Source organism: Aulonocara stuartgranti (genome assembly GCF_965226115.1).
Source record: "Aulonocara stuartgranti genome assembly, chromosome: 9".
NCBI classification, from domain to species: domain Eukaryota; kingdom Metazoa; phylum Chordata; class Actinopteri; order Cichliformes; family Cichlidae; genus Aulonocara; species Aulonocara stuartgranti.
In genome coordinates, this window is record NC_138960.1 from 22,117,335 (window position 1) to 22,142,165 (window position 24,831).

Below are 24,831 nucleotides of genomic sequence, written 5' to 3' on the forward strand. Positions count from 1 at the left end.
CGGTCACAGCTGAGACCGCTACAGTCAAAAGCCAAGATAAAAAGCTGCTGGAGGCTAACCAGCAATGCCACACTTTGGGCTTTGAGCCATCACAGTCTTAACAGACTTAAAACAAAATTAGAAGATATCAGACACTGACTAAAGAATACTGAAAAACCTTGGGAACCTCTGGGGAAGCTTGGCCTCGAGGAAAAGCTGGTTGATGAGGTGCTTTGGTGGTGTGGCACAATTTCAATTAAAAAAAAAGTGGTAGTAAATATTTAAAAATGACAAATATAAATAAGCAGCATTCATAAATACAAAACATGTAAAAAAATTAATATTATATAGATTTAATGCAACACTAAAAGTGATATTAACAATTTAACCTTGACATTAATTGGCAATTTAAACTTCAAACACTAGCCTTGTATTTACCTGCATATCAAGCCCACTGGCAGAGACCTGCACCCATAAGTGTTTTGCACTATGGGAGTTGACTTGCCCCCCAGCTCTGCTCCTAGCTATATTTATCTCCACTCTCACCATAAAAGGCTGTGACTGCTGCTTGGACTCTGACTAAGGCCAATATTATTTTTGTTGTGTAGACCGCAGCCGTGTGTGTGCCTACCTGCGGGTTTGCTTGGGATATCAAACTTAAGAGTGTGTGGAGTTGGACCATCTTTTCATTTAAAGCTTAGAATTGAGAGAGTTTGTCCAGAGTAAGTGACTACTTTGGGGGTAAGATGTGATATGCAAGGTTGTAGTTGTTGCATATGTCTGTGTAAGCATGCCGAGAAAGTGCCTGATTGCCTGAAACTGTATATCATGTCTTTGTAGCTGATGTTGCAGGTTTGATTTGAAAGGTTTTATGATGGTTCCCTTAAACTGTCTTTGTTGATCAAGAAACTATTTGTAGTTTTTGGCCATCATACCTTTAGTACACTTAGTACAGTCTAATTTTTTCCACTATGACAATTAGATTAACTATTTATGTTCAGCAAAAAGAGTCAAAAAGCTTGCTGTGAACCTACCCTGTATTGACAGTGAATCCACATGCTCTTGACCACTAACTAACCTGACAGACAAGCAGATAGACAGGAAGAAACTCGGAAACTCAGGGCTCGTGTGAGGAGTGGCCTGCAGCATGTCTGGATCTATACCGTTCTACCAGAAGCACCATCTCCACTATGACCGCGGCTACCGTAGCAAGGAGACTCAGTCTAAAGTGAGTCAGTACCAGGCCAGCAGCAGATACAGTGCTAGCGGCAGCGCCTCTGCCGCCACCAGGAGCAGGGGGTAAGGAGAAGGAAAGGGAGGTGGATCAACTTCATCAATCCTTTTTCTTTATGACAGGAAAGTCCTACTACCTCCCTAACACCTACCCCACCCCAGCTGATCAAGTTCACCTCCATCACCCTTGTGAGATCACCTCCCTGACACAACTCTGGGATCGTCTTTCCTTGACACCAAGTAACCATCTTACTCCCCCATGAGTTTTCTTTCACCTTGATCGCCCCTCAAACACACCTGAGGATTGAAAACAGCTTTGAGTCCTGCATGAAGCCCTGTGCATGTAGCCTGACAGATGTCCTTTGTGTTTTCATGCATGTTGACCAAGTCTTACCTTTAACACAGTAATGTGTCTAAAAGGGCTACAGGAATTTCTGTCACCTTTAGAGGAATGGCATTCGTTAGAAAGGATGCAACGTTATGTTATATTAGAGCTATATGCTATATAAATTGACTGAAATAGCATCTTGACCTGTGTATCATACTAGGATGAAAATAAGAAGAGATAGTTTATCAGTCTTGTTCGTTTGAAAACTCATCCACTGTGCCGTGAATCTTTTTAATTAGTGAGTGTGGGAAACTTGGCAGCTTCTCTTTATTTTTAAGAGGCATAAGGATAGCTGTTCATGAGCTGCTGATTTGTCATCAGTTCACATTTCCTGACATTTAAAGTTTGGAGTATATTGAGCTTTTCTATCCAGGGAATACCAAAGCTCCCATAGTGAGCCTATCTATTAGGGTATCTGGCAAATCCTTAAATACTCTGGCCTGGAGAGTGTGAACACATCAGAGGGCTTAGATTTTACTATCTCATCTTTCCCTTCAGGCAGCTCACCAGACCCCAGATCAGTGCTGAGGGGAGGCAGGGAGCATTGCTTTTATGGCAAAGATAGGATTGCATTTATGTGGTTATAGGAGTTTCTTGTAATATGGGATAATCTTCATATCACACCCTCGCAAATTCTATGAGATTTTCCAATTAAAATCTTGGAAATGGTCAGAGGTAAAGGGACACTGACTCAGATAGACATAGGAAAAATGAGGGCAGCTGTCCTACTTGCTATGCCATTCTGTGAATCCTCAAAAACTATTCAAAGCTATAGTGTTGACACTGGACAGATTTCCTTACCTACATCAGGATATTTCACCCTATGAGCCACAGTCATTTCCTGAAAGCAGTTTGTCAGTAATAAATGATTCTAGCATAAACATTACAGAACAAGATTACGACCCAGGTGGGACTTGAACCCACAATCCCCAGCTCCGGAGGCTGATGCCTTATCCATTAGGCCACTGGGCCACTGATTGATTGTAAGCTCTACGTAAACTAAAGATGGATTTCTCACTTTGCCCTAAATCTTTCTTAGAGAAACATGAAATGTAGTATGGAAGTCAGTAGGACAGCTGGGTTTCACATTTTGGTATGCACTGAGATACCATCATAGATGAAGGACACTCATCTGTTAATGACCGAATACTGGCTGCTTTTAGTGGTCGTTAGCGGTGTCAGTATTGTCTTTCACATCATATGGTTGTTATAGATGTTGAAAACTTAATAACTGAGGTGTGCAAAGCTGTAAAAAATAATTACAACTAAACCATCTCCACTACTTTCCAACTGAATTTTAATCCACATCTCATCCACCCCTGACCTTGGCTTTGTCCCCACATTTTTCTGTTGTTGGTTGCACTGTCTGGCTGTGTGCCAGGCTGATGGTACTCTGTATGTCTCAGACTTAACGTGTCTTCGCACTCTGGCCTGGAGGAGAGCAGACTAAGCCCCTCACCCAAGAGAGCCAAGCCAACTTACTTGGCTGTGGATAAAGACAACCAAATCATCGGCTATGTAGTGCCTATCTTCAGGGGCAGGTAATAACTATCCCTCTATGTAGAACTGGAAATCCAAGATTGCTTTTCAACAGCCTAAAGTTTTAACAACATGCCTTGCTTTCACGTCCATCCCTGGCTCTGCTTTGCTGCCTCCTAGTCAAGAGTTTGCTACAGGACTTTCAGATACAGAGGAAGCAAGAGTGAGAGACACTGCTGCATACATGGCCCGCAGGGATTTGTTCACCAGTGGCCTGGAGATGGAGAGGTCTGAGCTCATCTCCAGGAAGGAGACCATGCGCGAGTCGGCTGAGCGCATCACTCTGAATAAAAGGGTCAGTTCTCACTGTTTTGAGATCACACAAGGCAGCCGTGCTGTTCTTTAAAGTTTTAAAGCAAACATGGAGAACTGCTTAGAATTTTACATCACAGAAACGGGCCTTAGGTTTGGTCTGTTTGGTTGTTTGTATGCGCTTGCAAAAACCTGCATACTTATTTTTTTTGTAAATCAGTCTTCTTCTTGACATTACAGACTCACTTCTCACATTTAAGGCACATATCATAGTCCATAACAGGGTCATAGAGTGTATCATGGGTCAAGGAAATGCCTGTGTGGCATTATAATGGCACATATCTTTTGCAAAAGCCCAGAAAAATGTTTCTTGAGCCTGGATTATACTTTCTGTTAGTCTGCTAGGGCCCACTCAGGTCCACTCTGGTCAGAGTGATGCAAATTTCATCGTCAAATGGTGAGTGCAAGGGTCTATGCGGACGTCTATATGCCTGCCCACTTTTTGTGACCACGTTGACATCTTTGAAGAATTTACATTAGAATGCACCAGGAAGCTGTCCAAGTATAAGCTAGGCTTTAGCTTTGATATCACAAATAAGCATTATGTATTTGTGATGTTACAGTAAACTTTAGGACATGCCAAATTTGCTTTTGTACTTTTGTAATCACAGTACAGCCATCTCAGTCGCTGGGGAGTATATTAGTGAATAATTCTGTAATTCTGCTTAGATAATTATAAGCTAATATTACTTACTATCAGGTTTCACTTTACTTAAGAGAACACAAAAATGGTAGTTAATGGTTAAATAGTGGTTAAGTAATGAGTAACTACTGAATAACTGTTAATTCTTCTTCTCTTCGCATTGCTTGGCATAACAGAGGAAACATGGGGTAGTGGTGAAGTAGTCCTTAAACTACTGAGTAACAATTAAGTATAACATTTCCATTGTGTTGAGTTATATTTTACTGACATAATGTGATTAAAAAAAGAAAAAAAGATTTTGGCTGTTAGTTAAAAGGTTTTCCAAAGAAACTCAAGATAGGTGAAGTATGCTTAATCCAAATGAATCATCTGCACCATTCATCTGTGCTTATATATTGTGCTTTTATTGCTCATTACTTGTGGGATCATAGTAGATCATCCTCTATTATAATATCACAATAAATCCATATTCTAATGCCAATATCAGGCCACAAAGCACAACAATATTTATTTATTGTAGCAAAACTGACCATGGTTGATTGCATCAGTGCTTGGGAATGTAAAGTGTCTGTGGCTAAGTGGTTGTTATTACTACCCCTTACACAAGAAAGTTATTTATGTGCCTGGATGATTATGTGAATTGGTACCCAGCCATTCAATGAGCATCATGAAAAACCACACTTACCCCCTCACTGCATTTATATGCCTCCCCTGCCGCACAGCCTTACTACTGGGTGACAAATTCTTCAGGAGATCACGTTTCTTCGGACAGAGGGAAGCAGTGTCTCATTGGTGGTATTATGTGTTGAGATACTGGATAGTGAACAAACAGACAAGACCTCAACACCTCATCTTTTCACAGGACTAAGGAAGAACACATCCTTACAGTTGTAATGTGTGAAGATAATATCTAAAGTAGATGTGTTGGTTTTATTTAAATGTATCTACAAGAAAATGGTAATTGTGGAGCACGTTGTGGTTGGTAGAAGGTAAAAACTGTCCTGAGTGATTTGCTCTATCTTTAGATCCATGAACACGAGGAACACTTCAAGCGTATGAACGAAGACAGCCTGATGCACGCCCCAGAGTTTGTGATTAAACCTCGCTCCCACACTGTGTGGGAGAAACAGTGTGTCCGGCTGCACTGCACTGTCAGTGGGTGGCCCGACCCACGGGTCGTCTGGTAGGTCACCAACTACACAATCTTATGTCTTTCCTCTCTGTTCTTTCAAAAAATGATCTTTATCCATTCCATCTAGATCCATCTAGTTTTTAATGTTTCCTCGCTTGATTTTGTTTTATTCTTTTCAAACTTTTTTTGTCTTTCAAGGTACAAAAACAATGTGGCGCTTGATCCGCTTGCCAACCCTGGCAAGTACAAAATTGAGAGCAGATACAGCGTGCACTCACTGGAGATTAACAAGTAGGTCGTTTCTCCCATCCACAGTACTTAAAGTAGATGTCCACATACATTTTATGCCATAAATTAATGTCAATACACATCATCACCTTGAAGATTTTCCAGTGAGCCCTTTGAAAGAAGGCAGGGTATTTTCATGCAACTTGTGAATCCCAAATAGTGCTATACTACAGCTCTGTATATTAAGTTTAACTTAAAAACGTAACCAGAACATCATGGAAGTTAAGATGTTAGACATTAAGATAAAATATATTAGTCAAAGAACTTGTTATGATTACATACTGAAAATAAAGTTTATTTAATATCTTCATTGTTTTCCAGTGACTGACACAAAATTGGGTTGAAATAAAGAAGTTTGTTGGGGGCAAAATATGATAGGCTGACACTGATGTTCCTTGGGCCTCGGTTTGTAGTATATGTATTAAAAATACTTTGTTAAAATTAAAATATTTACTTTGAAATTTAGGATTCTTTAAACTGAGTGTTATTTTTTAAAGTAGGCATCTTGCCCTGGATTCAGCATTCAGCCATATATGGACTTATGTGTAAATGACTTAATCTACAGGCCCAGGGTCTTGATAACAAAGAGGTGGTCTAAGGATAGCTAGTCTAAGATAGTAGATGTAGCCGTATTATGTAGAAGTTAGTCTACATCAGATGCACCCCATCTCTGAGTTGAGCTTCATGTTTGATCACTTGTAGCACAACAATTCACTAGCATTAAGATTACATGCAGCTTAAAATATAAATTCAACCACTACTACAAGCTGCTATTCAGTTTAACGGATATCTGTTACATTCAGTGGACAATGTTAAAATGTTTATCTAATAACATGGCCTGTTTAATAATGCATCATTCAAGCTAAAAATGCTGCTAATGCTAGCAGGTTCAGTGAGCAAGCTGTACTCTTAAACGTTATGAGCATAGAAGACATACACAAATACTTTCTAGTGCAGGCTAATTAAATAGTATAAACTTGACTCACCAAATCACCAAAACTGGAGGACTTTTAGGACAGCCTATATCTGTGTGTTTTCTGTAATTTTATACATTTATCTCTTACAGTTTAATCCCAAAGCAGCATTTCTTTATCACATAGAAAACCTATGATGTGCTGTTGAAATTGCATTTTCTTAAATTAAAACATCTAGGGGGAAAAAGTGTCATAAAATTGCTTTACTTTATTTATTCTTTTTTAAACTACTGCTTATCCATCAAATTAGTTAACCTTTCTTGCTAGTCTGTCGGCACGTCACACATCGGATCACTTCATGTACAGAAAGCCACAACACCTAATGCGTGTGACATCACCAGCGTGTCTATTTTTTGCCAGAGTATTTCTGGCCAGGAGTGATGGAACGTTTTACAGTTGGGCTCACATAGTTGGTATTATTTACATGGCTGAAAGGAATTAGGTTGAGCTGGGGGGAGGGGCACCGTACACATGAATCCTTAACACAGTACACCGAACATGTGCATATCATGGACATTGATCAGCTGATGCTCTCCTCTTTCAGATGTGATTTTGATGATACAGCTCAGTATCGTGTCTCTGCCATGAACTCCCAGGGAGAGCTGTCTGCATTTGCCTCCGTTGTTGTCAAGAGTAGGTTTCACCCAATTCCACAGCTAATGCCAATATGCTCATGATCATCAAAAACATATATAAAAAAAAAACTTAAGAGTAATTATATTTTCCTAATTAACTGTTTAAAATTAGTGTGTGACAACTTAAATTTGCATGTGTGTGAAATGAAAACAAAAATTCTCTCCATCAGTGTGATAAAGTCATACAACAATCTGTAAATGTGAAATGTATTAAAAGTGCCTCCTGCTGTTCTTCATAGGGTTCAAAGGTGAAATGGATGAGTTCCTGCCAGCACCCAGGCGTAAGTTGGAATTTACTGCCAGTTTTAATTCATGAATGAACTTTTTTCAGGCCACTGGAAAGTAAAATATGTCAATAAAGACTCTAAACAGCAAATTGCTATACTAGCAAATAAGCGGATTCTGAACAACATTTATCTTCTTTTATAAAGTCCTTTCATTGGAGCTGTGTTTTGGTCTCCTCCAGTCTTTGGAAAAAAATGATGCAACAGTTACGCTACAGAAAACAGTGGGTGGAGATCTTGGCACGGCCAAAATGACTGGGATCATGTGCAATGAACTTGTGATCTTGCTGCTTTTAAAATGGTGGTTATGAACATGACGATTAAGGCCTGTTAAAACACTCATGGTCAGTTGTATTTAAAGCAAGGTTGGTGCATCCAAACAGCAATAAGATAAAATCAGTCTGCTATTAGTCTGCAGTCAAGTATCAAGCTGGTATTTGAATGCAATCTGCTTTTGATAACACAGCAATTAACTGATACATCAGCGAAAGTCACAAATTATTTTTCATTTTTCAAATGAGTGTAATTCAGTTTTATTTATATAGTGCCAAATCACAACAGCAGTCGATTCAGTGCTCTTTATATTGCAAGGTAAAGGCCCTACAATAATGAAGAGAAAATCCCAACCACCAGAAAACACTACTCTATAAGCAAGCATTTGGCGAGAGTGAGAAGGAAAAACTCCCTTTCAACAGGAAGAAACCTCCAGCAAACCGAGGCTCAGGGAGCCATCTGCCTCAACCAGTTAGGGCTGAGGGGGAAGAGACAGGACAAAAAACACAGTGTGGAAGCAAAGTTCTTTGAAATTTGTATATCTATTGCCTTCTACTTACACAAAAATTCACATCAGCTAATTACAATCAGAGTCCAGTTGGCCATTACAACTACTTGCAATCAGTTTTTGACATTAAAAGAAAAGCAAAGCAATCACTGGGAAAACGCAGATTTTTTCCTTCTGATTGCCATTTTTTTCCATGGTGTGTAACTGGGCATGTACCATACAGTTTTTTATTAATGAAACAGATGCCTGCAACATGATTGATGATCGTCCAGTGAGTCCAAATGGATTTAAAAGCACAGCATAGTAAACAGCTGTGTTATAAATCTAACTAACCCCAGTGGGGAGCAGGGTGGTGGGATGTTTGGAGAAGAACAATGGGCGCTATTGCATTAACATTTTTGTTGTTGCTTTTTTGACAATGCAGGGGCCATTACTGAAGGTAACAGGGTGTCGGGAGTGTGGTCTGAAATCGATTTTCTCCAAGCATGGCCGTTTTTGTCTGAATAGAAAAATCCACAGTAACATTCATAATAGTCTAATTAAACTGCAGAGAGTAAGTGTGCAAAAATGTACTAATTTTTTAATGCATGAAAACATGAATTATTTCAGCAGTTGTTTTTGTGAGAGCTGCAGTGAAGTTTTAGAGTCCCCCTTTTGGTCTGTATTTGTGTTTTTGCCCTTTATCCTTTTACATCTTATACACGCTCACTTTTCCACCGTTTTCCATCTGGGTGCAAAACTTTGATAGTTGATGTGTGCAACACCTGTAGTTCCACTTAATTCAATCTCAGTAGTCTGAATTTGCGAGATTCTTTATATATATTTGTGTGTGTGTGTGTGTGTGTGTGTGTGTGTGTGTGTGTGTGTGTGTGTGTGTGTGTGTGTGTAAACTGTTTAATAATGATACCAGCCAGTGACTTTGTTGTCACATCCTTTTGTATAGTTGGCCCAGTTTCCGAGTACGGCATCACCTTCCAGACTCACATTGTTGATAAATTCGGTGTATCGTTTGGAAGGGAGGGTGAGACCATGAGTCTGGGGTGTACAGTCATCATCTACCCTGCCCTGCATCGCTACCAGCCAGAGGTGGAGTGGTATAGAGATGGTAGGAAGACTTACTGTGATACTGAACAATGCCCGTAATGTACAGTTCTTGTAGATTTAAATCAGTTGTTCTCTGTACTGTAATATGTTTACTTCTCACCTTGCTAATACTTAATGACCTGCACTCCAGATGTTCTGCTGTCTCCCTCCAAATGGACTCACATGCACTGGAGCGGAGATCGAGCCACCCTGACACTCACGCACCTGAACAAAGAAGACGAGGGCCTCTACACCCTGCGCGTCACCACCAAGTCTGGATATGAGACCTACTCAGCCTACGTCTTTGTCAGAGGTAGGTACATCCTCGCTGAACGGTTTCTTGTCATTAAGTCATAATTATTCTATTCAGATTATCTTTTGACTGATTTAGAAATTAGGCTTTATCTTCATCTGTAAACATGCCATTTGTTTGGTCCTATGCTGCCAGCTGAATCTGGCACACATGCACAGATTCACAGAGCATGCACAAAAATATCCTCCAGCTTTAATCTCAGCTGTTTTGTCCAAATAATCTTAATAATTCAGATCCAGGTTTGAGTTTTGAGTCTAAACTAGCTAAGCTCTGAAGGTTGGTCCTGCTGACCAACCTTCATACATCACACAAGATTTAGTATATTAGTAAAATTATAAAAACTAATGTTATATATCTAAGATGTGTTCACATAGATATTTCTACTGTAGTTCTTTTACATTAGTCAAGTGGACTTCCTTAAAAAATGTTTTTAAAGCCTATCAGATCTAGATCAAAGTCACAACAGATTAAACCCTGGCACCCGATGATGCAATGGCATCTAAAAGTCAAAGTGTTTGGATGTTAGTGATGGTTTTAAATAGGATATCTCTAATAGATACACCACTGAGTGGCAACTCTCTGGCATCTGTTTAAATAGCATGGAAAAATAGGTCACCACAGCTTATCTTTGCTGCCTTCAGAGACAATCTGACCTTTGAAGCTTCAGCTTCTACACAGGAACCATGCTAAGTATGAGGAGGCTGAAAAATATCCTGCTCATTCTTCTGTTATAGTTCAGGGTCATTTGGTAAAGAAGAATCCAGGTACAGTCTCCACAACAAAACACTAGACGATCATGGCTGCAGCCATGCTATTCTTAGAGAGCCGGTGCTTAAAGAATGGAGAACACAAAATTGGTCCAAAAACCTCTCATGTTCAGCTGTTTTTTTGTAAAAAGATAACAATGCTAGCCTTTTCTGCAGCTATGGGGCATATATGGTATCACTCTTGGCTGGAAGCAGTGCTTAAACAATGGAAAAAACACAAACTTTGTCCTAAACCTCTCATGTTTAACTGTTTTCCACTTTTTCTTTGGTCATTTTAGCCTTTTTGGCCAGGGTGAAGGGAGTATCTGCCATCAAACAAGAGGACAGCCGCATGTAGCTATGATGATGTTTGCTAGTTCACCTTACCTGCATTAATGTAATAACGTGGTTAGCCTACTCAACGTAAATTAGCTACTCACGCAGAGAAGAACTGCTGCTGCTGCCACCATCATCCGTCATCATTTCTGCTACACTGGCAGGGCTAGGGGCGAGGACTCTCCTCTTCGGGTTTTTGGGGGATGTTGCTAACTCCGGGTCCGATAACAGGCACAACACCCGCAGTAGATGTGCTCGGTGTGAGGTCTCGCAGCAAGCTATCAAATACGGCGCATTTCTCGGCTTTTAAAAAAAACGCTATGCGTCGCCAGGTGTTTCATCGGATTTGAGGTGTTACCTCCTTTGACAGTATCACAGTATCAGCTTAAAGCACTTGTTGCTGCTGAGTTTGCATATTTTGCTATGAAGTACAGCCAGACTTTTGACCGCTTCGCCTTGGACATTTTTAATCTGTAGCTCTGCTCTAACAGAACGTACGTACCTGGCCCCGCCTACTATCCTCGGAAACGTAAAATGATTGGCTAGAATCAGCTCAGGAAAAAAAAGCACCGAAATAAAGCACCGAAATAAAGCACCGAAATGTGCGCTGCTTTTCGGTCTGGTTACTACCGTTTATGTCAGAACTGGTGCCATCATGGCACCGGACACCGGTACCCATCCCTAATGACAAGTGAAATCTCCTGCAGCAAGCTTAAACATGTGAGAGGTTGGTCGCGCAGAGAATCGCTGACCGTTATGTGTGTGTGCGTGTAAAAGCAGCAGGATATATATTTTAGTTCTGCTGAGCCAAATAAGACAGGTCAGGGTGAAGAAGTAACAGCCAAAGAAAACCTTACCACAAAACGGAAAAGTTATGACAAATCAGACTATAAGGCAAAACGAAAGTGCAGCTTTATGGTTTCATGGACAAAAGAATTTCTGTGGCTGCAATATGAGGAGCTATATAACCGGGGCTGCACATAAGTGGTCCACAGGTGCGCATTCGCTGTCAAAATTTTAAAAAACGCGCACAAGATATGAAGTTGCAACGCGTGTTTGCATACATAAGATTTTCTGGAGGAGGACAGACATTTGTTTAGAACTCTTAAAGATGTCGAAGAAGCTCCTTTAAGCAATTACTTTGGTGTTCCTCTACCTCCAAAGAAATGTCAGAAGGAGTCCGAACCACAAAAGAAGCGCGTATTCTCGGAAAAGTGGTTGCAGGAGGTGAGCTGGCTTCAAACAAATGATGAACGCACAGAGATGTGGTGCGGAATGTGCCGTGAAAATCCCACTCTAGCAGACAAAAACAGTGCTTTTTATATGGACGCAAATGCGCGTTGCAACTTCTTATCTGGTGCGCGTCTTTTATTTTGACAGTGAATGCGCACATGCGGACCACTTATGTGCACCCGTGTAAATAACATGATGTTCTGCCGGGTGTGTTGTTGGTTTTCTCTCGATTTCTGAGTCAACAAGCGCCTTTGTTACTGGGACCAGTCATTTTAAGAAAGGCCCCATTAGAACCCATGAGAAATGCAAGAAATGCATTATTGCTCAGTCTGCAATATCTTTCCCAGAACAAACACCAATTGCAAATAACATACTAAAAATAAACCTGAAAAATCTGTTTAGAACAGCGTACTATGTTGCAAAGAGTGAACTACCACTGGCAAAATTTAGCAGTCTTTGCAAACTTTAAAAAGCAAATGGCCTAGATCTTGGTTCCACTTGTCTCTTACCCGTGACTTCAGTGGAAATTTCAAATTCAGGATCTGACACAGACTGATTCATGTCCTACACAGTTCTTACAAGTTCATAGAAATTTCTGTTCAATTAGAACCAAGTATTTGAGTTGATGATTGTAATTTTTATACAATGTTGTAATTTGTTTTTCAACAATTTTTTGATTAATGTTTTGTTTCCTTTACAATATTATACTTTAATGTATAATACTGTAAAGGAAACAAAACATCAATCAAAAAATTGCTCTCTTTTTTATTCGGGCTACTTACATTTATTTTGGGCTACCAAAAACTGAAGAGTCCCTGCCCGAAGGGCTACCAGGGATTTTGAAATTTTGAGAGCCCTGAGATATATTTATTTTTTTAATTACTTTTGTTTCAGCAACATTAAATTTAAAAACTGTACTTTTGAGTTAAAATATATATTTATAATTTTAATAAATGACAAATTAAAAAGGCATGAACATTTTTTTTGTATCGAAAAAATATCGAACCGTGACAACAAAGTATCGAACCGAACCGTGAATTTTGTGTATCGTTGCACCCCTAGTAAATATCTGCTTTAAGGAGGAACAACAGATTCATTTCAGTGCTCTCTGGATAGCTGTGTGAGCCAATGAACAACCAAAATAAAAAACAAACACAAAGTGAATATTTAATTTTACAATATACAAGGATGTAAATTCCAGACGTTATTCCCCCACATATCCAGTTTAAAACAAATCTGTCTCTCTATTCTAAAACCTTTGTCTCTTTCCTTAGTGTCCTGACTTTACCTACAGATGACAGGCATGTTTGCTTTATTTAAAAGTCACCTCTTTTATCCCTTTTCCCTTCAGCGCAGGCTTGTGCTAATTCTGTCCTCCTGCTTGACCTGAAATATTCCTGGCATTGAACCCTGCAGCTGCAAAGTTCACCCACATGGTCCACTCGCTATAAATCAAACATCCTGTCAATTTATTGCAAAAATAAAGCTGAGCTAAAGCTGAATAAAACAATAGAACGTGCACGTTCAGAGAGCGCGCTCATACTGTCCTGATGATATTCTTCTTGTATCTGTTAGATGCTGATGCTGAGGTCGAAGGAGCTCCTGCAGCCCCTCTGGATGTGCGCTGTTTGGATGCCAACAAGGATTATATCATTGTTGCATGGAAGCAGCCAGCTGTTGATGGTGGCAACTCCATCCTGGGCTACTTTGTGGACAGGTTGGTCAATGCGTCGCTTCCTGCTACTCTAACCTCCAAAGCTAAACTGGATAGACACCACAGAATGAGCTATCAATGCAAAACATAAAAGTCTTTCTCAAGTGAATGTCAGAGGAATAAGGCAACACAATGTTGGTGATAACATGACTAACAAGTAGTCTTTAGGTGTTTGAAATAAAATCAAAAGTCTGAATGTGACATACTAATATTTTAATGTTTACGCACAGGTGTGAGGTCGGAACCACTCACTGGATTCAGTGCAATGACACCCTGGTGAAGTTTGCCCGATTCCCCGTCACTGGTTTGGTGGAGGGGCGCTCTTATATCTTCCGTGTGCGCGCTGTAAACAAAAGTGGCATAAGCCGCCCATCCAGAGTCTCGGAGCCAGTGGCTGCAATGGACCCAGCTGACCGCGCCCGCATGAGAGGTAGTTGACACAGAGAGGAATTTGACTGTATCGTGAATCAAAGCATCCGATGCACAAACACTCTTAAACATATTTAGGGATTTTGAAGAATAAAAGATGTAGTTTGGGCATTAGTTTTGGCACTGGAGCAAAATATAGAAAACATTTAGCTCACAGAAAATCGCAGGACTGACAATGTGTCTGTACTGATCTACTACATGTTTGCAGGTACTTCTGCTCCCTGGACTGGCCAAATCATTGTCACGGAGGAGGAGCCTGCAGGTAGGAGGTCAAATGCTTTTGCATGATGATTTATATCAGAGAGTGACTCAAGTAGAAGGGGATTATAAAATTCTCCAACTCTGAGTCCACCTGATTCAAGCTTATTAACCACATTCAGGGAAGAAGAAGCACCTGTGCTTTTTCATTTATGCTCTATTTATTATCAATGTAATTATTAAAAAATAATAAAGAAGAAAGGAATGATAACATTTCTTGAATAGATGCATTTTCCAATAAGTGGTGGATGTGATCTTAATACATCCATCTGGTGTTGAAGGGTCAATCTTTCTTTTTTGGAGACTTGACTCTTTCCCTTTTGACCATCAGAGGGCATTGTTCCCAGCAAACCCTGTGATCTGCAGGTGACAGAGGCAACCAAAAACTATGTGGTGCTGAGCTGGAAGCCACCCGGAGAGAAAGGGCTTGAGGGTGTCATGTACTATGTGGAAAAGGTAAATTATTCCTCCACTTTTCCTCAGATGCACTTTAACTAAACGTTTCTGTTTTCCTGCATATGAGATTGTTACATTGCCTGAGTTTCAGTGACAGTGTGACGTTTTCCTCTTTGCCCATCAGTGTGTTTCCGGTACAGACAGCTGGCAGAGGGTGAACACGGAGATCCCAGTAAAGTCTCCTCGCTTTGCGCTGTTTGATCTCGCAGAGGGAAAAGCCTACCGCTTCCGTGTCCGCTGCTGCAATTCTGCCGGTGTTGGCGAGCCATCTGACCCGACTGAGGCCACCACAGTTGGAGACAAGCTTGGTCAGAAGAGAGATAAACATAAACATAGAGAAGATTAGCTCTTTTAGATATTAAGAATCTTATTTGTCACACAATGCTATCAGGCAAACTGGTCCCAGACCTGTTTTGCAGTCATGACTCCTGCATCACAGATCTGATGAAACTGAACATTTGCACGGTACAAATATATTATGTTAGCACTGACTCAGCCCCAAAATGTAACTATTCTTGTGTGCAGATATCCCATCTGCCCCAGGAAAGGTTATTCCCACCAGAAACACGGACACATCAGTTGTTGTGTCCTGGGAAGCGTCTTGCAATGCCAAAGAGTTAGTGGGATACTACATCGAGGGCAGCATTGTGGGGAGCAACGTGTGGGAGCCCTGCAACAACAAGCCCGTGAATGTCACCAGGTAAAAATGACCCCTCTTGTTTTCTTTCAGCAATTTCTGATACAAATTCATGGCTGCTGCACTTTCTGCATTTACAGGTTCATCTGCCACGGTCTGATCACAGGAGAGAAGTACGTGTTCAGGGTGAGGGCGGTGAACGCTGCAGGGATCAGCCAGTTCTCCCAGGAGTCAGAGGCTGTGGAGGTGAAGGCTGCTATTGGTGAGTACAGTGGATCCATCACATCTAAATACAACAAAGTAATGTAGTAATCAGAGGACGTTAATAATTCCAGTTTACTGCTATTTAGATTAAGATTTGTTTAGAGATGTTAAAAAAACTAAACTGTTGGTGTTATATTGTGCATTTCTGAGCCAGTTGTGCTGGAAATTTCAACAAGGCACACCTCTTGGACGCACTGAACACCACAGACTGATCACTGCTATCATTAGCAGACTCTCTATGTGGAAGAAATAATGCAACAAGCTGATTTTTCTTGATATTTTACCACGAATTGTGTTGTAGGCTACGGTTCTCTTGAAACATGTCTTCAGCTCCCACACTTTCTCCACCATTGTTCCACTCTGTCACCCTGTCACATTATTCTGCACTGTCGTATGCTCTACCTACCTCCTACCCTGTCTGGCCACATCTCCTCTAGCGCCTCCTCCTCCCTGCACAGCCTGAGGCGGGGCTGGGGGTCAGGACTTGTAGACTTCCTCTAATTTGGGTCAGTGCGATCCAATTCAGCGGTCGTTACAAAGTAGCTCAGTGTCACACATCACCACTATCACCACCACCTCCCCGCATCTCCCCTATCCTATCTCGGGCACAGGATGTGTCGGCAACCCCACATTAGAGCTAAAGGTACCACCATTGGAACCCCCCCTGTTATCAGCTAGCAATGTTATTGTTCCGTTGATCTGATTCTTTATAACTCAATATTTTTACATTATTTCATTCAACTCAAAGTCAATAAACTGCACCCTAACACGTACTTTGCATGCCAGCAACAGAAACAGTGTTACTGTTTTAATAATGATGCTGTTACTAAATTCCTGCACGTGTTCCCTAACAGTAACATCTCTCTGCATTAATACTAACACAACTTTCAGCCTTTGGATGTCACTCATTCACTGGCTGGCTTTGCGCTGAGCAGCATGCTTTGTTATCCCTTGTGAAACACTCTTAGCAAGAATGCCAGTGCACATATATTTTAAGAAGAAAGATGTGTTGTTGATGACACATCCTTTTCTGCTGGAATAATGTGTTACTTCAACACAGTCTTCAAGGCTGATTCATCATTAGAAAAACGAGTTGTGATGCTCATATGTGCAAGGAGACAGTTACTTCAGGGTCCTTAGGGACTAGTAAAGCGCTATATAAATACAGGCCATTTACCATTTAGTTTAACAAATAGATGCCTTACTGTGCCTGAGACTTTGCTGCTTAACTAAATTGTGCCCATAAGAGGAGGATTATGCTGGTTTTTGAAGGAAACCATGAACTTTTGCACACAAACGTCAGATTTGGGCATTTTCACAATCAGAATAGTTTTACTTTCTTAGAACAAAAAAACTAAGATGAGATTCCAAAGGAAATTCTTTTTGGGGGGTATTTTACAACTGTTACTGAAACCACACAGACCGATGCAGCAAATGCAAATAGATTGTTTCAGCACAACAATCAGCAGTTTTTTATATGACAAACCTATAAATTTATACAGCCCGAGTTCCCAAAAAGCTGGAATGCTGTGTAAAACCTCCATTAAAAACAGGATGCAATGATTTTAAAATCTGATAAAACCATATTTTATTCACAATAGAACATAAAAAAATGAGTGTTTAATGTGAGACATTTAATTTCATGAAAAATATTAGTTCATTTTGAGTTTGATGGTAACAGGTAAGTAGTATGACTGTATAAAAAGATCATCTTAAAGAGTTAGAGGTTCTCAAAAATAGAGATGGGTCAGTCAGTCAGATCTGTAAGATAAATCGGTGTACAACTTGAAGTCAAAAGATTCAGAGAGTGTGGAGAAATCTGGATGTGTGCGAGCTTCAGGCCCTCAAGTGGCACTGCATTAAAAACAGACATAATTCTGTCGCGGGTTGGCCTCACTGAAATCACTGTCTGTTATACAGGTCACTAAGCAGAGCGAGCTTGTTATCAGTGCTCAGTTCAAAAGCCTGCATCTGTGAAGGTATGGAGGTCCATTAGTGCCTATGGAATTGGCGTCTTGCCCATCTGGGAAGACACTATAGATGCTGAAAGGTATATACAGGTTGTAGAGCAACAAATATTCCCATCCAGATTCTTTTTCAGGGAAGCCCTCGTGTATTTCAGCAAGACAATGCTAAACCCCACACTGCATCTACTGAACAACAGCATGGCTTCATAGGAGAAGGGTCGAGGTGCTGCCTTTCACCAAGTCAAAACATATTCAACACATCATGAAATGAAAAATACAGCAAAGAAGCCCCAGGACTGTTGATCAGCTAGTGTTCTTTATCAGACAAGAATGGGACAGCATGGCCCTGTTCCAATTTTTTGAGATGTGTTGCAACAATCAAATTCAAATTGACCTTATTTCTTCTTAAAAAGGCACTTTTTCTCAGTTTAAACACTTGACATTCAGTTCAGTTCAATTCAATTAAGTTTTATTTTTATAGCGCCAAATCACAACAACAGTCGCCTCAAGGCGGTAGACCCTGCAATAATGCATACAGAGAAAAACCCAGCAATCATATGATCCCCTATGAGCAAGTACTTTGGGACAGTGGGAAGGAAAAACTCCCTTTTAACAGGAAGAAACCTCCGGCAGAACCAGGTTCAGGGAGGGGCATCTGCTACGACCAGTTGGGGTGAGAGAAGGAAGACTATGATCTACTGTGTATAAAATACAAATTTATGGGATTTGTAAATCAATGCATTCTGCTTTTAATTTACATTTTTTGGTACTGGAATTTTACAATGTGCCACCAAAACACTGAAATAACCTTTGAGTTCACTTGCAACTGAAGGAAAACTCAGAGTAATTAAAACACAGCACTACCACCCGTGAATTAGATCATGGTGTGCTGTTACATTTGGTCTCGATATACAACTTACATCACTTTTGGAGCTGTAATCTAAGAGATGATGGAATCTGTTGGCATTGTTTCTAAAGTCATGAGTTTTTTCATTAAGGGCCAGAGCAAAGCCGCGCACCCACATTATTGGCCGGCTGTTCTGTGTTACGTGCCTGCGTGCTCTCATAATCCCAATTGAAGCCTGCTAACATGGATGTCACCTGCTGGTCATCTTGTCTTCATTTCCACTCCCAGTCAGATGAAGACATTGTTCTGTATTTGACTGCCAGTTCAGCAAATATTGCTTTTTAATGTTTTTGTGCTTGTTTCTTCTTATTCTGTTCTCTTAATGTGGTGCGATTGAGAAATGAGCTGTGGATGGATTTGTGCCTGTTTTAAAAAAAGCTTCTTCTGCTTTTCTCTGCTAACACCCGTAGGGGGCGGCATCCTACACGGTGTGTTGCCGAAGATGGGGCCGGGGGGTAACGTGGGACAACTAACTGAGCACAGGCCACGCTGGACGGGAACGCATGACACTGTCCAGTTCCCTCCCAACACTATGCAAAAGCGCAATAAAGCTCAAGCTGACAGTGAATCCAGGGAAGGGGCCAGGGCTGCTAGCTCAGACCTCACAGACCCTGACCCCAGGGAGACTAAAAACAAGTGGGGCAAGAGAGGTGATGGGTCCCGGGCCCCTGAGCTGGCAAAAGACATGCACTCAGAGCCTGTGTCAGGCCCAATTCCTGAATCACATACTGACACAATCACAGCTGCACACTGTGACCCAGTAACTGCTGAGGCTCAGGATCAGGCTGTGGAGACAGCTGATGAGCCTGACGCCTCGCAGGCACGTAAGTTCTCAGTAGATGGTAATCGGGAGAAAGCGAAGCCCCAGAGAGAGTCAGCAGGTGAGCACCGAGGAAAACCTTTTGTCAAATCCAAATAAAACCACAAAGAAAAGTACAGTTTTTACTCACTTTAGAGCCATAAAAATATATTCTGCCTTGACTTCACATCAGTTTTGTAGGTACAAATAGTAACTTGGCTCTTTTTGAAGGTAAGTCAATCCAATTCACCGCCAAACCTGGGTTTAACTCATGCTTTCTGGCCGCCACCAAAACCCTAACTTATATGTGTAGTGTCAATCACCTCAGGACCTGCCACTCCTCTGATTACCCAGAGCACTTTAACACACAAAGACACCAAAGCAATTCATGGCAGGAGCCCCTTAATCACACCCTGTACTCGAAAAGTGGGTCATCCAACCAAGAGAACACTTGTGACCTGAGACCTTTTTGGGAGTGCACTCTGGACTTAATCAGACACCCACCTCCCAGACGCTTTGACCACATTCTCACTCCTAATCAGGAGAGGGTATAAAGTTCATGTGACTATTTGTACTCGACAGGCTGCTTTATTATCACAGTGTTACTTGATCCTGCTTTTGTGGAGACCTTTGGCTCCCAGTCATTCCTTTAACCTGGTCTCTGAAATCGCTGTGCCCTTTGTTACCAGGAATACAGTGTAACAAGCAACATGTAACTGCACACTTTCTGACTCAGTGTATAAAACAGTGGTTTCTAAATTAGACTAATCTGTATTTATCTTTTGAATCTGGAACTAGAGAAAAATAATTTAATAATCTTACGGCTGTTGACTTCATAGTTAGAGTGCAATTAACTCCCAAAATCTCAATGTCACTGAGCATTAAGGTTACAAATGTGTTGGGTTGGACGAGATGTTGTTACAGCAGGTATTAACCTACAACTGTCTCTGAACCCACTATCCAGTAATCTTTAACATTGTAAGGAGAGTAACTGCTGGTGAGTTCCTGCTGTAAACTGTTTCCAATAATGGGACACTGAAGCTCTTCACAGGGAAAAAAGAGGCGTGGGAATTAAAAGTATCAAATCTTTTGTGGCGCTTCAGTTTCCCATTACGTCAGTTTTCACGCCGAGGTTTTGCCGTATTAATTTGCGATTTGCGTCTCAGCCTCTCCCGCTCCACCCTATGGCATCACCATCCTGGAGTGCGTGCGCGACTCCATGGTGCTGGCCTGGAAACAGCCAACTTTCATCGGAGGCGCTGACATCACCGGTTACTTTGTGGATTACCGTGAGGTCATCGATGGCGTGCCGGGAAAGTGGCACGAGGCCAACATTAAGGCTGTCAGCGAGAGGGCCTACAGGGTGGGTTGATATGAAAAAACACCATCCGAGCCTGAAGTTATATGTGCTGAATGTGCAAGGGGCGAGTGTCTTTGTGTCTTTGTTTCCAGGTGTCCGATCTGAAGGAGAATAAGAAGTACCAGTTTCAGGTGCGAGCAGCCAACATGGCTGGTGTCGGCATCCCGTCGCTGCCCAGTAATACCTTCCTGTGTGAAGAATGGACCATTGCTGTCCCAGGTTGGTTGGGCCACATGTTTCACCAACTGAGAGAATATTTTAATGAACCATTTGATGAACAAAAACAAACAAAAAAAAAACTCCCAATGCACACTGCTTTATTTTTCTGTCACCGATGTTGCACATAAATACAACTATATCAGAGAAATATGGTAAATGATACAAAAAAAATGAATTATTAGATAATTTGGTAACTTTTAATGTTGAAGAAAGTCACTTTATGTTATAAATATAAGAAAAAATACCAAAACAAATGTTCATCATCCATGAAAATGTCTTAATTGTACATATTTCTCCTGTTTGCCATTTATTCCTGCTGTACCCACAATTTTGTTGTACATGTATAATTACGATAAAGTTCTATTCTATTGGAATTGTGAACTGAATATTTACATGTTATAGACACGGTTTCTGACAACACTATCACTTTAGGGATTTACAGAACCTTGAAAGTGACTGAGTAAACAGGATTTGTTATTTAGCCTCAGTCATCTTTCTGGGCTGCAGGACCTCCACATGATCTGCAGATTAGAGAGGCGCGGAACGACTCTCTGGTATTGCTATGGAAACCACCTGTGTACCAGGGCCGCGATCCTGTCAACGGGTTCTATGTTGACATCAAGGAAGCAGATGCACCAGAGGAGGCGTGGAGAGGAGTCAACACCAAAGCCTTAGAAAAGACATATACAAAGGTGCTAATCAGGAGTGCATTTATCTGAGAGATTCCCAAGTTTTAGCAGGATATCACAAATATATTTCAACATTTCTTTCTTTCTTTTTTTTGCAGATTAAGGATCTTAAGGAGGGAGAGAAGTATGTGTTCCGTGTGCGTGCTCAGAATAAAGCTGGAGTAGGAAAAGTCTCAGACGTGACAGAGCCGGTTCCCGCTCTGACCAAACCAGGTGGGATGAAATGATGGAACAAGTGAAGGTGACACTACAAAATTTGAGCAGATGAGATTTTTACCTTCTTGTTTTTTTAGGCACGAAAGAGATAGTCGTAGATGTCGACGACGACGGTGTCATCTCCCTGAACTTTGAATGTGGCAACATGACCCCCGACTCCAAGTTTGTGTGGTCCAAAAACTACGAGGACATCACAGACACCTCCCGCCTGACCACAGAGACCAAGGGAACCAAGTGAGATGGCAACATTTTTAACATTAAGACTATTTGAGCATCCCTCTCACCTCTCATGTCACGAATGCTGTGTTTCCTCTGCAGGTCTAAAGTTGTTTTCAATCATCCCGGGGAGGAGGACATTGGAGTTTACTCATGTCTTGTCACTCACACTGACGGTGCTTCATCCAGCTACACTCTCTCTGAGGAAGGTGGGTTTGAAAATTGAGAGAAAAGATTTTTCATATTACATGATGTGTTGCTTTTCTCATCTTGAATCCTGAATCTCTTCTTGTTTTCTTTTCAGAGTTAAAGAGGCTGCTGGAGATCAGTCATGACCACAAATTCCCCAGTGAGTGCTTCACATGGTATTTCTGCTTTATTTAGTGGTTTGTCATGAACTGGACGGACTTTCTAACTATTTCTTCATCACTTTCTTTACACCAGTTATTCCTCTGAAGTCAGATCTAGCTGTGGAGCTGCTGGAAAAGGGCCGCGTTCGCTTTTGGCTGCAGGCGGAGAAGATGTCCAATAACGGCAAAGTCGATTATGTTTTCAATGATAATGTTGTCTCTCAGGGGGAGGTCAGTGAGAATCTGCGTTCAGATATTTTACTTGTGTGCTCTACCTGTGTTTTAAAGTAAAAAATTTGCTGCTTTATTTGGGGTGGTAGAAATATAAGATGAACTTTGACAAGAACACCGGTGTGATTGAGATGACCATGGAGTCTCTGACCCCGGCGGATGAGGGCACGTACACCTTCCAGCTGCAGGATGGAAAAGCTACCAACCAGTCCAGCTTGGTACTGATAGGGGATGGTATGTTTATTTAAAAAAAAAAAAGAAAAAAGAAAACGTGACTTTTAATTGTGAATGAATGTGTACAGTCAAGGATAAAAAGCTCAGAACGTTATCCATATAAAATAATTTAACACTCTGCCACGCTGGGTATATTTTGATTAGGTTTGATAGAAAGTGGCAACCCTACAAATTAAATTAAATAATATCTCTCATGTGAAACAACCAAAACGATTTTACTTTCAGCAGTAAAGCAGACTGTACCAGAGGCCATTATGGCTCAGGTGGTGGATGGTTTGATACCTGCTCCTTCCAGTCTGTCTGCAAGCATTATTAAATAAGTGTCCTAAGGCCAGATATTGAATCCCAATTAGTCCTCTTCATGTTTCTCATTGGCATGATCACTTAAATATGGTTAAAGTGGCTTTTAGTAGGAAGCACAAAACCAAATTCTGACCCTACCATCAGAATGTTGCACCAGAAATTGATACATAACAAACCAACAGTGTTTTTCCAATCTTCTGTTGTCCAGATTTGGTGAGGCCGTGCAAACTGTAGCCTTAGTTTCTTGTTCTTAGCAGAGAGGAGTGGCACATCTTCTACTGTAGCCCATCTGCTTCAAGACTGGACGCGTTGTGTGTTCTGAGATGCTCTTTTGCGTACCTTGGTCATAACAAATAGTTATTGGTAAAAGGACTTATATAGTGCTTTTCTATTATAGTTGAGGATTAAAAGTGCTATATAAAAACATTTATATAACATACTTATTCGTCCATTGAGGCAAGCACTTTTTTCTAGTGTTTTCTAATTAACATTCACACTCCAATAAATGCATCGGAGAGCAACTCAAGGTTCAGAAGATGAGCCAGGGATCAAACACACAATCTTCTGATTAGCAGATGACCTGCTCTACTTCCTGAGCTGCAGGGTGGCTTTTCTCTTCCGACCTCTAAGATCAAAGTGGCATTATCTCACATCCTAGAGATGGTTGTTTGGGTAAAATCCCACCAGTTTCTGAAAATACTGAGCCACACATTCAAAGTCACTTAAATCATTCTTTTCCATTCTGATGCTTGATTTGAACAAGAGTTTTTCTTAACCATGTCTGCATGCCTAAATGCATTGAGTTGCTGCAATTATTTGATATTTTGATAGAGCAGTTTAACAGGTTTAGCTCATAAAGTGTCTGGTGAGAACTCAACATCTGCAACATATGAACACTAGAGGGCACTGAAACATTTTAGAAATCATGTTGTAATAGCTCCAGCTAAATTCTAATTTCATTTAATTGCACTTAATGGTATCTGTGTTGTTTTAAACCACAATTTATGAAAACTGTCATTTGTGTATTTTTCAGTGTTCAAGCAGCTGCAGAAGGAATCAGAGTTCCAGAGAAAGGAGTATTTCCGAAAACAAGGTAAGCGCCTGAGCACAAGAGTATTTTAATGACTGATGGATCTGTGTTATTCTCAGAGGCTTAATCTTTTTCTTCAACATTTAAAACAGAACAAAAAATATAAAAGCTGACAGTAACTCACACAGAAGATGCTGAAACCAGCAAATTTGGAATTTTTGCTTAAAAGTGATGAAGATTCATTAATCAGATTAACAGCTCTATGAAAATTTTCACAGAATTGAGTTTTCATTATTTGCCCGATTGTCATCATTTTACCTGCGACGTTTGTTCCAGGCCCTCACTTTATCGAGTACTTGAGTTGGGAAGTGACACCAGAATGCTGCGTTGTACTCAAATGCAAGGTGAGCCTGTGTTTTAGAGATTTTACTTGTACATTTTTTTCTTTTTTAATGTAACTGAGCTCTGAAAACATCATCCTGCTGTGCTGGAATTCAGGTGGGCAACATGAAGAAGGAGACCTCTGCACTGTGGCACAAAGACAGACACCAGATCAAAGTGGACGAGCACCTCAGCTTTGCAGAGGGAGTGCTGAAACTGGAAATTGCTCAGGTGAGAGTGTGAGAAAGTGAAGTGTGAATATCCGTATATAT

The 24,831-nt window shown here is 40.9% G+C and overlaps 1 protein-coding gene across 6 annotated transcripts in view; it reads left to right on the top strand.

The window, feature by feature from the left end:
- The first annotated feature begins 589 nt into the window (after positions 1-589).
- The window catches only part of myom1b (myomesin 1b), a 29,796-nt gene continuing 5,554 nt past the window's right edge, over positions 590-24,831 (top strand). For 2 of the 6 annotated variants that reach the window (XM_082546235.1, XM_082546237.1), the window contains exons 1-30: positions 590-701; positions 1,065-1,278; positions 3,007-3,141; positions 3,260-3,434; positions 5,120-5,277; positions 5,425-5,517; positions 7,033-7,121; positions 7,363-7,404; positions 8,613-8,627; positions 9,132-9,293; positions 9,423-9,584; positions 13,475-13,616; positions 13,844-14,043; positions 14,251-14,304; positions 14,632-14,756; positions 14,881-15,064; positions 15,282-15,456; positions 15,534-15,655; positions 20,497-20,693; positions 20,783-20,909; positions 21,417-21,601; positions 21,697-21,811; positions 21,892-22,048; positions 22,133-22,239; positions 22,335-22,379; positions 22,475-22,611; positions 22,701-22,845; positions 24,182-24,241; positions 24,515-24,582; positions 24,677-24,790. In XM_082546235.1, the coding sequence (XP_082402361.1) occupies positions 1,127-1,278; positions 3,007-3,141; positions 3,260-3,434; positions 5,120-5,277; positions 5,425-5,517; positions 7,033-7,121; positions 7,363-7,404; positions 8,613-8,627; positions 9,132-9,293; positions 9,423-9,584; positions 13,475-13,616; positions 13,844-14,043; positions 14,251-14,304; positions 14,632-14,756; positions 14,881-15,064; positions 15,282-15,456; positions 15,534-15,655; positions 20,497-20,693; positions 20,783-20,909; positions 21,417-21,601; positions 21,697-21,811; positions 21,892-22,048; positions 22,133-22,239; positions 22,335-22,379; positions 22,475-22,611; positions 22,701-22,845; positions 24,182-24,241; positions 24,515-24,582; positions 24,677-24,790 (3,642 nt within the window). In that variant the 5' untranslated portion in view covers positions 590-701; positions 1,065-1,126. Of the gene's footprint in view, positions 702-1,064; positions 1,279-3,006; positions 3,142-3,259; positions 3,435-5,119; positions 5,278-5,424; positions 5,518-7,032; positions 7,122-7,362; positions 7,405-8,612; positions 8,628-9,131; positions 9,294-9,422; positions 9,585-13,474; positions 13,617-13,843; positions 14,044-14,250; positions 14,305-14,631; positions 14,757-14,880; positions 15,065-15,281; positions 15,457-15,533; positions 15,656-18,941; positions 19,413-20,496; positions 20,694-20,782; positions 20,910-21,416; positions 21,602-21,696; positions 21,812-21,891; positions 22,049-22,132; positions 22,240-22,334; positions 22,380-22,474; positions 22,612-22,700; positions 22,846-24,181; positions 24,242-24,514; positions 24,583-24,676; positions 24,791-24,831 lie in introns of all 6 variants that reach the window. The other 4 variants (XM_082546236.1, XM_082546238.1, XM_082546234.1 and 1 more) reach the window with 3 other exon arrangements.